This window comes from Ylistrum balloti, unplaced genomic scaffold, assembly GCF_031769215.1.
Source record: "Ylistrum balloti isolate Yb309-2 unplaced genomic scaffold, AGI_CSIRO_Ybal_v1 Utg371040, whole genome shotgun sequence".
In the NCBI taxonomy this organism is placed as follows: Eukaryota; Metazoa; Mollusca; class Bivalvia; order Pectinida; family Pectinidae; genus Ylistrum; species Ylistrum balloti.
Genome location: NW_026782576.1, coordinates 328,996 through 343,253, shown reverse-complemented (window position 1 = coordinate 343,253; position 14,258 = coordinate 328,996). Strand labels below are relative to the sequence as shown.

The 14,258-nt window shown below is 33.8% G+C and overlaps 1 protein-coding gene across 1 annotated transcript; it reads right to left on the bottom strand.

Annotated features, from left to right (window-relative positions):
• Positions 1-4,770: 4,770 nt before the first annotated feature.
• On the bottom strand, positions 4,771-14,047 carry LOC132560281 (zeta-sarcoglycan-like). The gene is given in 8 exon segments (XM_060224943.1): positions 4,771-4,941; positions 7,884-8,007; positions 8,574-8,646; positions 9,402-9,548; positions 10,729-10,828; positions 11,265-11,369; positions 12,723-12,909; positions 13,983-14,047. Coding segments are annotated over 7 exon segments (900 nt in total). The 5' UTR covers positions 12,903-12,909; positions 13,983-14,047.
• Positions 14,048-14,258: the final 211 nt, after the last annotated feature.

The window sequence follows — 14,258 nt, the reverse complement described above, 5'->3', positions numbered from 1 at the left end:
CCAGTCTGACAAAGAAGTACATAAATCTTTGTTCTGGGATACGTAACACAATTACTGATTAAAAATCAATACTGCGACCAGCTGAGTGTGAAAACTTGATGAAATGACATACTGGTAAGGACATTACATGTATAAAGTGGTAACACCTAATCCGTTAGTCAGTGTTATCAGAGTTGACTTTTGTTTCACAGCTCTGGAGATTTACTCAGTGTGCTAGCCTTGAACTACAATACAACATAACCATGCTTTACCAACATCTGATATCCTGACTGACTTTTAAAAAATCTTAGATAAATAAATCTTGTATTTACCAAAAAATTCACTTAAAAAACAACAAAACTCAATCACTATGTAGGTCTTTGTATTGTTTGTGATATCCTTTGTGTAGTCAGTGATATATCTCTGAATTGTTTAAGACATCCTTTGTGTAGTCAGTAGTTAATCTCTGAATTGTTTAAGATATCCTTTGTGTAGTCAGTTATATCTCTGCATTGTCTAAGATATCCTTTGTGTAGTCAGTTATATATCTCTGAATTGTTTACGATATCCTTTGTGAAGTCAGTTATATATCTCTGAAGTCAGTTATATATCTCTGAATTGTTTAAGATATCCTTTGTGAAGTCAGTTATATATCTCTGAATTGTTAGAGATATCCTTTGTGTAGTCAGTGATATATCTCTGCATTGTCTAAGACATCCTTTGTGTAGTCAGTTATATATCTCTGAATTGTTTAAGATATCCTTTGTGAAGTCAGTTATATATCTCTGAATTGTTTAAGATATCCTTTGTGAAGTCAGTTATATATCTCTGAATTGTTTAAGATATCCTTTGTGTAGTCAGTTATATATCTCTGAATTGTTTAAGATATCCTTTGTGTAGTCAGTTATATATCTCTGAATTGTTTAAGATATCCTTTGTGAAGTCAGTTATATATCTCTGAATTGTTTAAGATATCCTTTGTGAAGTCAGTTATATATCTATGAATTTTTGGTTTTGTATTTTACACTCAATGACTACTAGCAGCACCTTGAGAATGACTTAATTCGGTATAAGCACTAACAGAAATGTGAATACTCTTAAAGTCATATATAAGCATGCATCTAAAACAGTTAAGGTCAAAACTGTCAAAGTTATTATTTCTGTGTATTAAGTAAATAAATATTCAGCTAAATAAAAGAGATAAGAGAAAAGTGACTTAAAGGCAGCTCTGAAACCACTTATAGCAGAAAGCCTCGCTGAAGTGAAACATGAAATATTAAATACTGTCCCTACCCTGAACTGGGAATCAAGTCCCTTAGGATACGACCCTAGAAACAATTCAAATTTTAATAGCTTTGACATTTCTCCTCATCCAGACCACTGACTTATCAAGTTTATTGGTTTGATAGTACCTTAATACAGTACATACACTGTTGTATGAGTAGAGGGCTGACAGACATTCAATACATAAATACATCATCAATATCTATTGTACTTGGGACAATAATATACAATTTTGGCACAGTTATAACACCTAACACAATAAAAGGCACTTGTCTCCTGAATTCTCTAAGACATTTCTAATGATATTTATACAAATGTACTGATGCCTTATAGATATTCTGGCATCAATCTGTATCCATCCTTTCCAGGAAGACATCTGATCTTTTCCATCACCAAATAACATAAATAACACATTATATAAAATTTCTTGTGGTAAACCATCTTGATGTGGACCACTAAATCTGGTACTACCCTGGATCTGTGACCAATTTACCCTTAATGGCATGCTTTGAGACATGTGTTTTACATTTTGTACAGATAGATCTTTAGCCATGTAAATATTTACACAGAAAATTGCACAGTACAATGCCCTAAGTTGTTAACAAATACAAAAAATACATGGGTAGTTATAAAAATCCACTTCAGATCCAAAGCCGATACTGTAATGGTAGGACTAAACATACACAAAACTACTCTTGTTTATTTAATATCTTCATCAATGCTATGATTTCAAATACATATAAAAATAACCAGCTGTTCAAAATTATATATTTTCTCATCAATTATATTCATAATCTAAAGTACACATAATCCAGAAAATCATCCACCTTGTTTTGATATTCAACATTCAATAACTGACAATGCCAACTTTCTGACGCCTTTAATAATTTTGATTTCCCCTGTGTAGGTAATAGTGAAAAAAAAATTGAAATGTCAATTTCTTGACATTATAATATCTCATTTCAGTAGCTGTTTATATATTCTCAATTTAATGATCTTTTATATGTGTACTATAGCACTACAATATAGTAATAAATTAAGCCCACCATGATTTTCTCCCTTTACTGTTAAATCTGTACAAATCACAACACACAGATCAATTTCTTAAGACATTATCTAACACACAGATCACATTCTTAAGACATTATCTAACACACTGATCTCCTACTTATTACTCATTATCTACCAATTTTGCATTGTAAATCTGTATTATATAATGAAATGAAGACTGGCAGACTCTGGAGAATGTTACTTCAGGCCTATGTATGATCAGATCCATATATAGGAAGTATTTTTTATCTGTATCTCTAAACGGTGATTCGTTATATATTTGCAGTACTTATCATGTACATCATACATAAATGAAACCTCATTTATTCATTATGTAATACATTATGTCAGGAAAGTTCTTATAAAACAATTACAACCAGAATTCACTTTAAATGGAAAAGATATATCTTCATTCAATGACAGGTAGATCACTGTTGACCAATGGTACAACTACCTAACCAAAATCTACAGAAAATAATGGATACATTGTATAATGGGAAAAAAGGTTATATGAATAATAATAAGTATGATATCTTTCAAAGAATGTATATAAAATGTGGAGAAAAAGAAACAAAAAATGTGAAAATGATCAAATTCAATTTAAAAAGATGAGAACTGATAAAAGTAGAATCAGGCTATAGACAAAGTAAAACAGATGATAATATGTATGTGTGATATGGTGGTAAACAAGTCAACAACTCCATCTTTGGTCACAGTCGTATAAATACAGACATTATATACAAATAACACCAAACATTTAAAGCAAAAGGACTAGATCTAAATATATACATGGCATTACAAACAACTTTAATAAAATATAATCTGTCTGTTCAGTTGTGTAACTCTGAACATTGACTACATACACAATACTTAACAATCTACAATATCATCCTAGAAAGGAACCCCAGTCATGTTTTTAAATGATGAAGTGCCAAAACAATCTTTCCCTGAAAACTTTGATTTTTTGCTGTTAAATTAGTTTGAATTAACTAAAGAATTTACTGAAATGAATTTAAGGATTTGTTGAAACCTTTTTTCACAAGGTGAGTACATGTATATATGATGTTCTTTATGTCTAACAGTAATTCTTTTCCAGATTAAAATACATCAATATAAGTAATTCTATTTCCTTGTCTAGTTCCCTGGTAATAACCCATATATCTATAAAACACTCTAGGTATAATATAAACATGTAATATCAATAAGGTAATCCTTTAAGTTACATTTGTCAACTTTCCTAAAATGCAGATATTTAATGTCAGGGAAATATGCTATGGATACTTTCATTTCTATATATTTAATCATAGGTGCAATATTAATTCCTAGTAATTAAAGTGACACTTTTTCAAGTGGATTTTTAACATTAAAGTTATTTGTAGTTTGTAGAACACTCTTTCAAGGGATCATTTAAAAAAATGTCAAACAGATTTTTAAAACTATTTTTCACCAATCCATTTTCTCAGAAGTACAAAGTTTAGATGCTAGTAAAACATTTTCATATGCAATTATATCTTGATGCCATATAAGGCAATGTCACAACATATTGGTGTATGTTTTCAAATTAACATCCAAGTGTTTTAGGTCCTTTTTTCTAATTTATGGGTATTACTCATACATAAGGTTTATTCATTAACTACAGAAGTAACCCTACTGGAATGATTCTTGCCTATCTATTGTAGAGAGTATGGAAATTATCATTCATATAACTTTAATATTAAAAATGGCAATCATTAAATAAATAAAACATACTAATCATTTCCAAAACCCAATTTTAAACTACTTTACTGGTCAACGTAATCCATTTTCTGTCAGGATTTCTGTTCCTCTGTACTGGCTTTACTGATTTGGTCGTATCTTCTTGATAACAATAATCCTAATGAGTGTAATGTTGTTCCTGGCATGCTCTAAAAACTTGATTATTTCTTTGGTAATAAAACAGTTTTGAAAAATGGTGCACGCTGCAATGACAAACCTGACTCATTTATATTCAAAAGAATTTTTTTTTCAAATGCTTATTTACATTCCTGCTTAACTAATACAATGTTCACCTATTTTGACTTTATGTGTACATGTATTTTATTGAATCATTTTTAAGATAAATACAATGATAGGCTTTTGCTTTATCAAATAACATTACAAACCTAGATTCTGTTCGTTATCAATACTTACAATTAAGTGACCAGTGAAGTATTGTACTTTTATTCTACAGTTAATTAACAAGATATTCTCGACCCCATTCTAAACCAATCACTGACAATCTCTACTTCAGGCAAGTACTTGGACATGGATATTGTAGTTGTCAAACACAGAAAAAGCAACTGACCAAAATAAATGTTAAAATGTAAAGATTCTATAAAATACTGTTCTTTCACCACTTTAACTTTGGAAAAGACGACTGAAAAAAAATGCATGGTCACTGTACGTGGTTAAAATTACTTCTTGCTGATGGAGTGGTCACTACTGACAGATATTGTCTGTAGCCTGGCAGTCATCACTAGGGTCGGACAGATACAGACGTCCACTCATACACATACATAGCTGGTACACACTACCTGTATAGGGTCGACCCACTGCTGGTACACTTACTTTGGTACTCTTCAGGTACAAATCACGGGACTGCACATAGATCTGAAATTACGAACAAATTCTTCATTTCACTTGTAAAAGCTACATTTAAAAATCTGCACAGGTTCTTTTTTAAGTTCACCCACAAGACTGCTTAAGTTTTACTAGTATTAATTATTCTCCATGGACAGCATAAAACACATATTTTAACTTTAACATTAAACTTAGATCAACGTTTTAATTTTCACCTAATGCCAAAAGTGAGAAACAAGAGAAAGTTGCAGTGCTCTTATATATCAAGTCCAGTTTTCCAATAAAATCAGTTAGGAAGTGCTTATAGCTGACCTCATGACCTGGTTTGAATTGTTTAATATTTTCTAATGTTGACAATTTTTTGAAGGAAAGATAATAGTGCACTTAACATTAACTCCGAAATCCTTCTTAACAACCAATGAAATATAAATTACTCTCTCCTACCTACCAGTTAACAGGAATCAATAATTAATTACCTACCTTTGTGTGTGTGTAAGAATATTCAAGCAGACAATGAGTGTTCCATATGACCTTTTACAGAATGCCCTTATACAGACACTGAGTGTCCACAATGACATTTTACAGTCACTGAGTGTACAGCAAGACCTTATACAGACACTGAGTGTCCACAATGACCTTTTACAGTCACTGAGTGTACAGCAAGACCTTATATTGACACTGAGTGTACAGAAGGACCATATACAGACACTAAGTGTACAGAATGACATTTGACAAGAAATAAATGTTCTGAATGATCTTTTACAGACTCTGATTGTACAATATGACCTTATACACACACTGAGTGACCAGAATGACCATTCACTGCCACTAAGTATACAGAAAGACCTTATACACACACTGAGTGACCAGAATGACCATTCACTGCCACTAAGTGTACAGAAAGACCTTATACACACACTGAGTGACCAGAATGACCATTCACTGCCACTAAGTATACAGAAAGACCTTATACACACACTGAGTGACCAGAATGACCATTCACTGCCACTAAGTGTACAGAAAGACCTTATACACACACTGAGTGACTAGAATGACCATTCACTGCCACTAAGTATACAGAAAGACCTTATACACACACTGAGTGACCAGAATGACCATTCACTGCCACTAAGTGTACAGAAAGACCTTATACACACACTGAGTGACCTGAATGACCATTCACTGCCACTAAGTGTACAGAAAGACCTTATACACACACTGAGTGACCAGAATGACCATTCACTGCCACTAAGTGTACAGAAAGACCTTATACACACACTGAGTGACCAGAATGACCATTCACTGCCACTAAGTGTACAGAAAGACCTTATACACACACTGAGTGACCAGAATGACCATTCACTGCCACTAAGTGTACAGAAAGACCTTATACACACACTGAGTGACCAGAATGACCATTCACTGCCACTAAGTGTACAGAAAGACCTTATACACACACTGAGTGACCAGAATGACCATTCACTGCCACTAAGTGTACAGAAAGACCTTATACACACACTGAGTGACCAGAATGACCATTCACTGCCACTAAGTATACAGAAAGACCTTATACACACACTGAGTGACCAGAATGACCATTCACTGCCATTAAGTGTACAGAAAGACCTTATACACACACTGAGTGACCAGAATGACCATTCACTGCCACTAAGTATACAGAAAGACCTTATACATACACTGCGTGACTAGAATGACCATTCACTGCCACTAAGTGTACAGAAAGACCTTATACACACATTGAGTCACCAGAATGACCATTCAAAGCCAATAAGTGTACAGAAAGACCTTATACACACACTGAGTGACCAGAATGACCATTCACTGCCACTTACTATACAGAAAGACCTTATACACACACTGAGTGACCAGAATGACCATTCACTGCCACTAAGTGTACAGAAAGACCTTATACACACACTGAGTGACCAGAATGACCATTCACTGCCACTAAGTATACAGAAAGACCTTATACATACACTGAGTGACTAGAATGACCATTCACTGCCACTAAGTGTACAGAAAGACCTTATACACACACTGAGTGACTAGAATGACCATTCACTGCCACTAAGTGTACAGAAAGACCTTATACACACACTGAGTGACTAGAATGACCATTCACTGCCACTAAGTGTACAGAAAGACCTTATACACACACTGAGTGACCAGAATGACCATTCACTGCCACTAAGTGTACAGAAAGACCTTATACACACACTGAGTGACCAGAATGACCATTCACTGCCACTAAGTGTACAGAAAGACCTTATACACACATTGAGTGTACAGAATGAACCTTTTACAATCACTGAGTGTACAGAATGAATCTTTTACAAACACTGAGTGTACAGAATGAATCTTATGCAGATACTGAGTGTAAATTATAGTATGACTTGTACAGATACTGGGTATACAGTATGACTTGACAGAAACTGAGTGTACAAGTATAACATTTTACAGCATGACCTCATACAGACACTGAGTGTACAGAATGACATTTTCCAGACACTGAGTGTACAGAATGACATTTTCCAGACACTGAGTGTACAGAATGACATTTTCCAGACACTGTGTGTAAAGTATGACCTTTTACAATCACTGAGTGTACAGAATGAACTTTTTTCAATCACTGAGTGTAAAGAATGAACCTTTTGCAAGCACTGAGTATGAATTATAGTATGTACAGTATGAAATTTTACAGACACCAAGTATGGACCACAGGTCATTTCATACACAGTGTATGCACTATTTTCCAACTTATTTGTGAACTGATCATGAGGACCCTCTAATGATATCAATGTGTGTACAATAAACTGACCTATTTGATCTTTTAAAGACATGTTGAATTACAAACCACTGTTTAACAATCACTTGCATCTAGTGATACCAAATTATGAAACATTGAATAAGATGTACATTATGTAAACATGAAATCTGACAAAAACACTTACAGAATTATCAGTCGACTCTAACAGGATGTCATCTGAACTTTTAATCAGCATACTGCCAGCAGGTGCCTTCAGATTCACACCAGTCTCTCCATGTACTCGTATAAATGTTCCCAAGGATTCAATACTGTAATATACATACATGATTGATAAAATGCATAGAGGTTACCGGGGCTCATTTCTGTAATATAGATACAAAATTAAAACAATGTATAGAAGTTACCAGGGACTCAGTCCTGTAATATAGGTACCATATTGATACAATATTTAGAATTTATGAAGGACTCAGTCCTGTAATATAGATACCATATTGATACAATATTTAGAATTTATGAAGGACTCAGTCCTGTAATATAGATACCATATTGATACAATATTTAGAATTTATGAAGGACTCAGTCCTGTTATATAGATACCATATTGATACAATATTTAGAATTTATGAAGGACTCAGTCCTGTAATATAGATACCATATTGATACAATATTTAGAATTTATGAAGGACTCAGTCCTGTAATATAGATTCCATATTGATACAATATTTAGAATTTATGAAGGACTCAGTCCTGTAATATAGATACCATATTGATACAATATTTAGAATTTATGAAGGATTTAGTCCTGTTATATGCATGTAAGATTATCACACTGTATACACAAATTCAAAATTAACAAAAATTCAAATGATCTTACTTGAGTGGATCAGAGGGAGGACTTCTCAAAGTGGGTGTGGCAACTGATCCTTCAAACACCAGCTTTGAAGATCCTGAAATATGACAAGGGGAAGATAACAATCCTTGTACATAGGTTTATATTTATTCTGATGGAATTACAAGGTGTACGCTTCAAGAATAAAAAAATCACTAATTCCATCACATCACAAAACATTGTGGTGATAATTCACAAATATTAGCTAAGAGTTCAACTTTTTTCTTTCAAAACAGCAAGCGACTTTGATACACAATTTATTGCTGACTTAAAATCCTTTTCTAAAAACAACTGACAAAACCAAAATGTATTAATAAACAAGAGGTCCAAAGGGCCAACATCACTAATTATCTTTGACTCAATGATGTATACAAACACAATTTACAATTGTGACCTAAATCAGGGACCTGAGTTTTGACAGGAGGTCAAAGTTGTGTTGTTTTTTTTTTCAAACAATATTGCACACCTTCAAATGAAGGTATTATCAAATTTCTATGTCACTTTGCTTTGTTTAGAAGTTGTTGCCTCCATCATGCTACAAGCCTAATAGCAGTACCCTAGGCCTCTTGGTTGTTGATAACAAATTGTTTAGATATTTAGGGCATTTGACCCTTAACTAACTTATTTGGATTAACTTTATCCCAGAATGCTACTGGTTCAATAGCATTACCCTGGATATGTTTGCTATTGGCAAGAAGTTGGTTAAAATGAAATGTTGATGTTGGAGGGACACTGGAAGCCATGCAATTGCATAAACTCACTTTCCCTTTAACTAAATACAATCTAAAAACATGGTAAAACCTGTAAGTTTACCTGTATATTTAACTTCATCTACCTCCATGCTAACTTCTCTATTGTTCACCCTGAACCGTATGTTTCCGTTCTTGTCTTTCACCTCAAAACTGTCACACTGGGCCTCCAAAGTTCTGTTGCCTGCAAAACCAATTAAAGTTTAAGAAACTTAATTTGATGTTATTGCAAGCAACACAGTAAAGCTTTAGCCATTATGACTACAAACAATTTATAAATGTAAAATATGTGTAGGGTCAGATGATACAGATATTCTTTTATTATCTAAAAGTCAACTTTAGTTTCAAAATTAAGGTCCATAGCATCACTGACAAGTCCTTGGAGAATGAAACAGTCATGGTTTGGTTGTATTGTATTGTGTGTCTTTTGAAAAAAAATTCTCCCAAAACCTTATGTATGGACAAAAGATTAGAAAAATGGTCAGATAGGCAAATTTAGAATATTCATTTCCAGAACTTACTAATGTAATATATAATTTTAATGACATACACAGGTAATAGCAAACTTAATCAAGGTTTCACTTATATATAGCTGAAAGGAGTGGGCCGATGAGAACCTTCAGAAAAAATGCAGAAATTTATTTCATATTTAAAATGTCATTTGATTTGATGCAATCACTTTTAATAAAGAAGCCTTGTGTTATAATACATTCATAACAACTCCGCCTAATAACTTGTATAGAACAATGGTTTTCTGTTTATAGTAAGTACCATTTGTAAAGTGATCCCAAAACATCAACTCAGCAGTGATGTCCGAAGCTGGAGTTTTATGGATCCATAGAAACTTTTGTTTGTTGGTTTATCACCCACTGAACAGCTAGGATCATTAAAGTTGGGGTCTCCTCAAAGCAAATGGTAGCCCCGTAATTAAGCAACATATGGGAGCCCAGCTGCACGCCATCCACATTAACTAAGGTAAAGTGTCTTGCCCAAGGACACAACTGTATTAACATATACTGGTCAATTTTAGCTTTTTGAGAAACACAAACTGTCACTAGTAGAGAGCATGGAGCCATCCACCTCCATTCTTCATCTGAGGTGGCATAGATACTCTAGTCTAGATTTAATGCCTTTACACACAAGGTTATACACACCTTGAAACTGGTTATAACATCAAAGTATACTTTTAATCTCAAGGAAGTCTTTGGTAATGATAGCACTCGTCATAATCCTGTGTACCATGTTTAGGTAAGGGGGAAAATTGGGAAAGACCTATCAAAGATGTCACCATTCTTTTTAGACTGGTACTGATAAGGTTTAAATGGAGACAAGAACATAAAAGTCCCTCCTTCATACATACAAGGGAAGTAACTCACCTAGTACACAAGAACAATTCTTCTTACCTAATGCCATGGTGCTAGCAACATTACCATCACCATCTCTTGCATGCATGACAATGTCTCGACTGGATTCAACAAAGAGTGGTTTGTCCTGCAAATGAATTATTACAAATTAAACACCTAATGAAATATCAGAGAAAATATCGTAATATTTGATTTTTAGGAATACCATATTTAACCCACAATAAACCAAGGAGACCAACAAATTACTTCTCATTCAAGTCAGGTGGTGGGCTTATTACAGTCAGGTGGTGGGCTTATTATAGTATCAGTTCATGATTTCACTGAACAGCAATCTGTATAGGTGGTTTTACAACCAGATAAAGAGGGTCACTGTTTACATCACAACTAACAACAATTTCTCAACTTTCATAAATATATTCTAAAAAAGAAAATATAACCACAAAACTGATTCACATTATCTTTAGTCGTACCTGTATGTTTGAAGTATACAGGGACTTCACAAACTCAGTCTCACTTAGGTCTTTTATCAGACATAATATCAACACAAAACTGATTCACGTTACCTTAAGTTGTGCCTGTATGTTTGAGGTATATAGGGACTTCACAAACTCAGCTTCACCTTCCATCAAGATACCATCTTCCGTTATTCTCATCTTTCCCATTCCATCCTGAAATAATGTATAATATCTGTACAACTAACTTCAACTTAGTGATGCATCTAGACATATTTAAAACAAGAAAACATGTGGTAATATCAAACAATTACAAAGGCTCACCTTAACACCTTAAGCCTGAGTTATATCCCAGTATCAGCAAACAGCTTGCATTTTGGGAGAAATTAAAGATAGAAGCCACATTAAAATTTAACCTGAAGACAATGACCATTTTTCAGTTGATTTCTTGTTTAATTCAAACCTTAACCAACTTAAATTCATGAAGTAACCCAAACTGAGTATGCTGTTAAAAGTTATAAAAAACTGATGGTGATGTTTAATCTGAATCTTCTGTTTTTGTTAGTTGACTGAATTTGACCTCAGACGAAGTTTACGTTCTTAAATGTCATAAAAAACATAATATATATGGTTCTGTAGACCTGTAACTAAGTGAACTGTACCAGATTACCAGACCTGGGATCTCTAACTGTAGAAAGATGTACCGGTTAACTACATATCAAATAAAACAAGAAATTCCAAGGGGATCTTGGAGCCCACCCATTGTTTGATCTTTATTTGTTCTTTTAAAGTTGGATCTTTTCCCTTCTTTTTTGTTCTTTCCTCTTTTTTTTGGCTCTTACTTACACAAAATCTTTCTGAGGAAATAGCAATTATAATCTTTAACAGCCAAATCCAAAGATTGTTGCCTGTCTGCCATTTGATTTTTTCTGATCAGTCCCAAAATCAAATGTGTACAACTTGGGACAAGGGGAACTTACACATGAAACTAGAAAGAGATCCATTCCGGACTACTCACAAAACAGTGATAACAAACTTTCATTGTTGAAATCCAAAATGTCTGTCTCTCTGCCATTTTTCTTTATCAGTCCCAAAATCAAATAGGCACAACAATGGAAAAAGAGGAACCTACATGACATTTGAGAAATCATATCCAGTACTTCTCAAGGTATTACGACAACAAACTTTCGTTATCAAAATAAAAGATGGTGCCAGTCTGCCATTTTGTTTTTCTGATCAGGCAAACGGGCACAAATTTTAAACAAGGGGAACCTACATATGAAATTTTAGAAAGATCTATCCAGTATTTCTAAAGAAATAGCAATAAAAAAATAACAGACAGACGACAGACCATGGACATAGCACTATTTGATAACCCCACCATGATGATGGTGGGCTAATAACAAGCAGAGAACTTTTTCCGAATAAACACTTCAATTTATGGAAGGAAAATACACTAGTACTTTAATAACATGACTGCATGCAGAAAGTAAAACAGTTCACAAGGTGTGTTAAAATTATTTACTGGGTAGGGTGTATCTTAAAAAAAAAAAAAAAAACTGTTCATACCACTGAGAAGTTCAGCACTCTTAAGATCCAAATAAGGAGTGCCAGGTTTATCACTGTTATGATCATCAGAAAGAGGATAAAGCTATAAAGACATCGCTTTCTCCATCCATAGATCCCAACTGGTTGGTGGTATTCTGGTTCTGACACAACATCTCCATTTCCTAATTTACCACGCCCCATGGCTTTCCTACAACATAAGAACTTTAGATAAATTAACATTTCATATGGATGCTTCCAGAACTTGTGGAAGTCTATTACTAATTAATTTAAGAAATAACTTTTTTTTGGGGTTGTTTACTGGTGTGTGAACTGCATTTTTACAAAAAATATTTTAAATGACATGCATTATATGATGACATATCTGTTAAAACAAAAGCAGGAGAATAAAACACAACAGTAAACAACAAAATTGAAAAATATTTCTTATATTTACATTTTGACAGTTCTTTTTTCCCCATTTAAAAAAAAGTCATGCAATGGACCTTTTATAGTTTGATGGAACAGTCTGATAATTGATGGAATAGCGAAATAGCTTATTCCATTTTGGCTGGAAGGGTTGTCAGACTTGATATTTGGTAACGCTAAATAGAGAATACACACCCTAAATATAAGAGAATATAAACCACATTAGCAATGCAGCTGAAAGAGCACCATTGATACTCTAGTTTTAACTCTTCGCCACCTTATGGAGTGAGCACATATTGGTCAAGTTAACTAGGCATATTCATACACCAAATTAAGTATCACAAATTTCACTGAAAAAGAAAGCTTGTCAAACTTCATTTCCTATTTAGACAACATTCACAAACAATTCAATAAGATCATTGTAGTAAGTGTATGCTGTGAAATTCTCATATTCCAAATGATACAATTGGTAAGTAAATAATGGCTACGTTCTTGTCAGGCCCTACCTTTTCACATTTTTTCCTGTAAACGGTCGAATGAAGTCATTAACGCCTAGCCTTTTAATGAAGCAGAAGGGTGTTCATAAGACTAAATATGGTAACTGTGACTTCGATGAATATGTGGAGTGGGCTATACAGGCCTAATTGACGTCAAACAAAACGACAACTTTTGGCGATTCTTAAATGTCAAAATGAAAGATCACGGGTATCAAAGACAGAACGATCGACCGAAATTAGTTTGAAAAATGATAATCAACTAAACAAACTTTTCAATGCTGGCAATGCAGTATTTGATGGTTGATCCCTCGATGCGTTTCACAGAACACGTTTTTTAATAATTTTGTATACATATTACCTGGTTCGTCTTAGTTGATTATGCAATTGGCCAACTGTTCGAAGTTATGATACCTGCAACATCACCAGCCTAAAACTTTCCCAACTTGAGTTTCATTTCACTTTTTTTATTTCCTTCGGAACTGAATTTGTTATCCAGTATTAGGTTCGATTCTAAAGAAGATCCTGAAGCAGTGCCGAACGAAACACCTTCGATGTAGACTTTTTGTTAACGAATCGCTCATTGGTCCTCCGCAGAATTAACCAATCAAAGGGATTGTTATATACACGTCTGAAA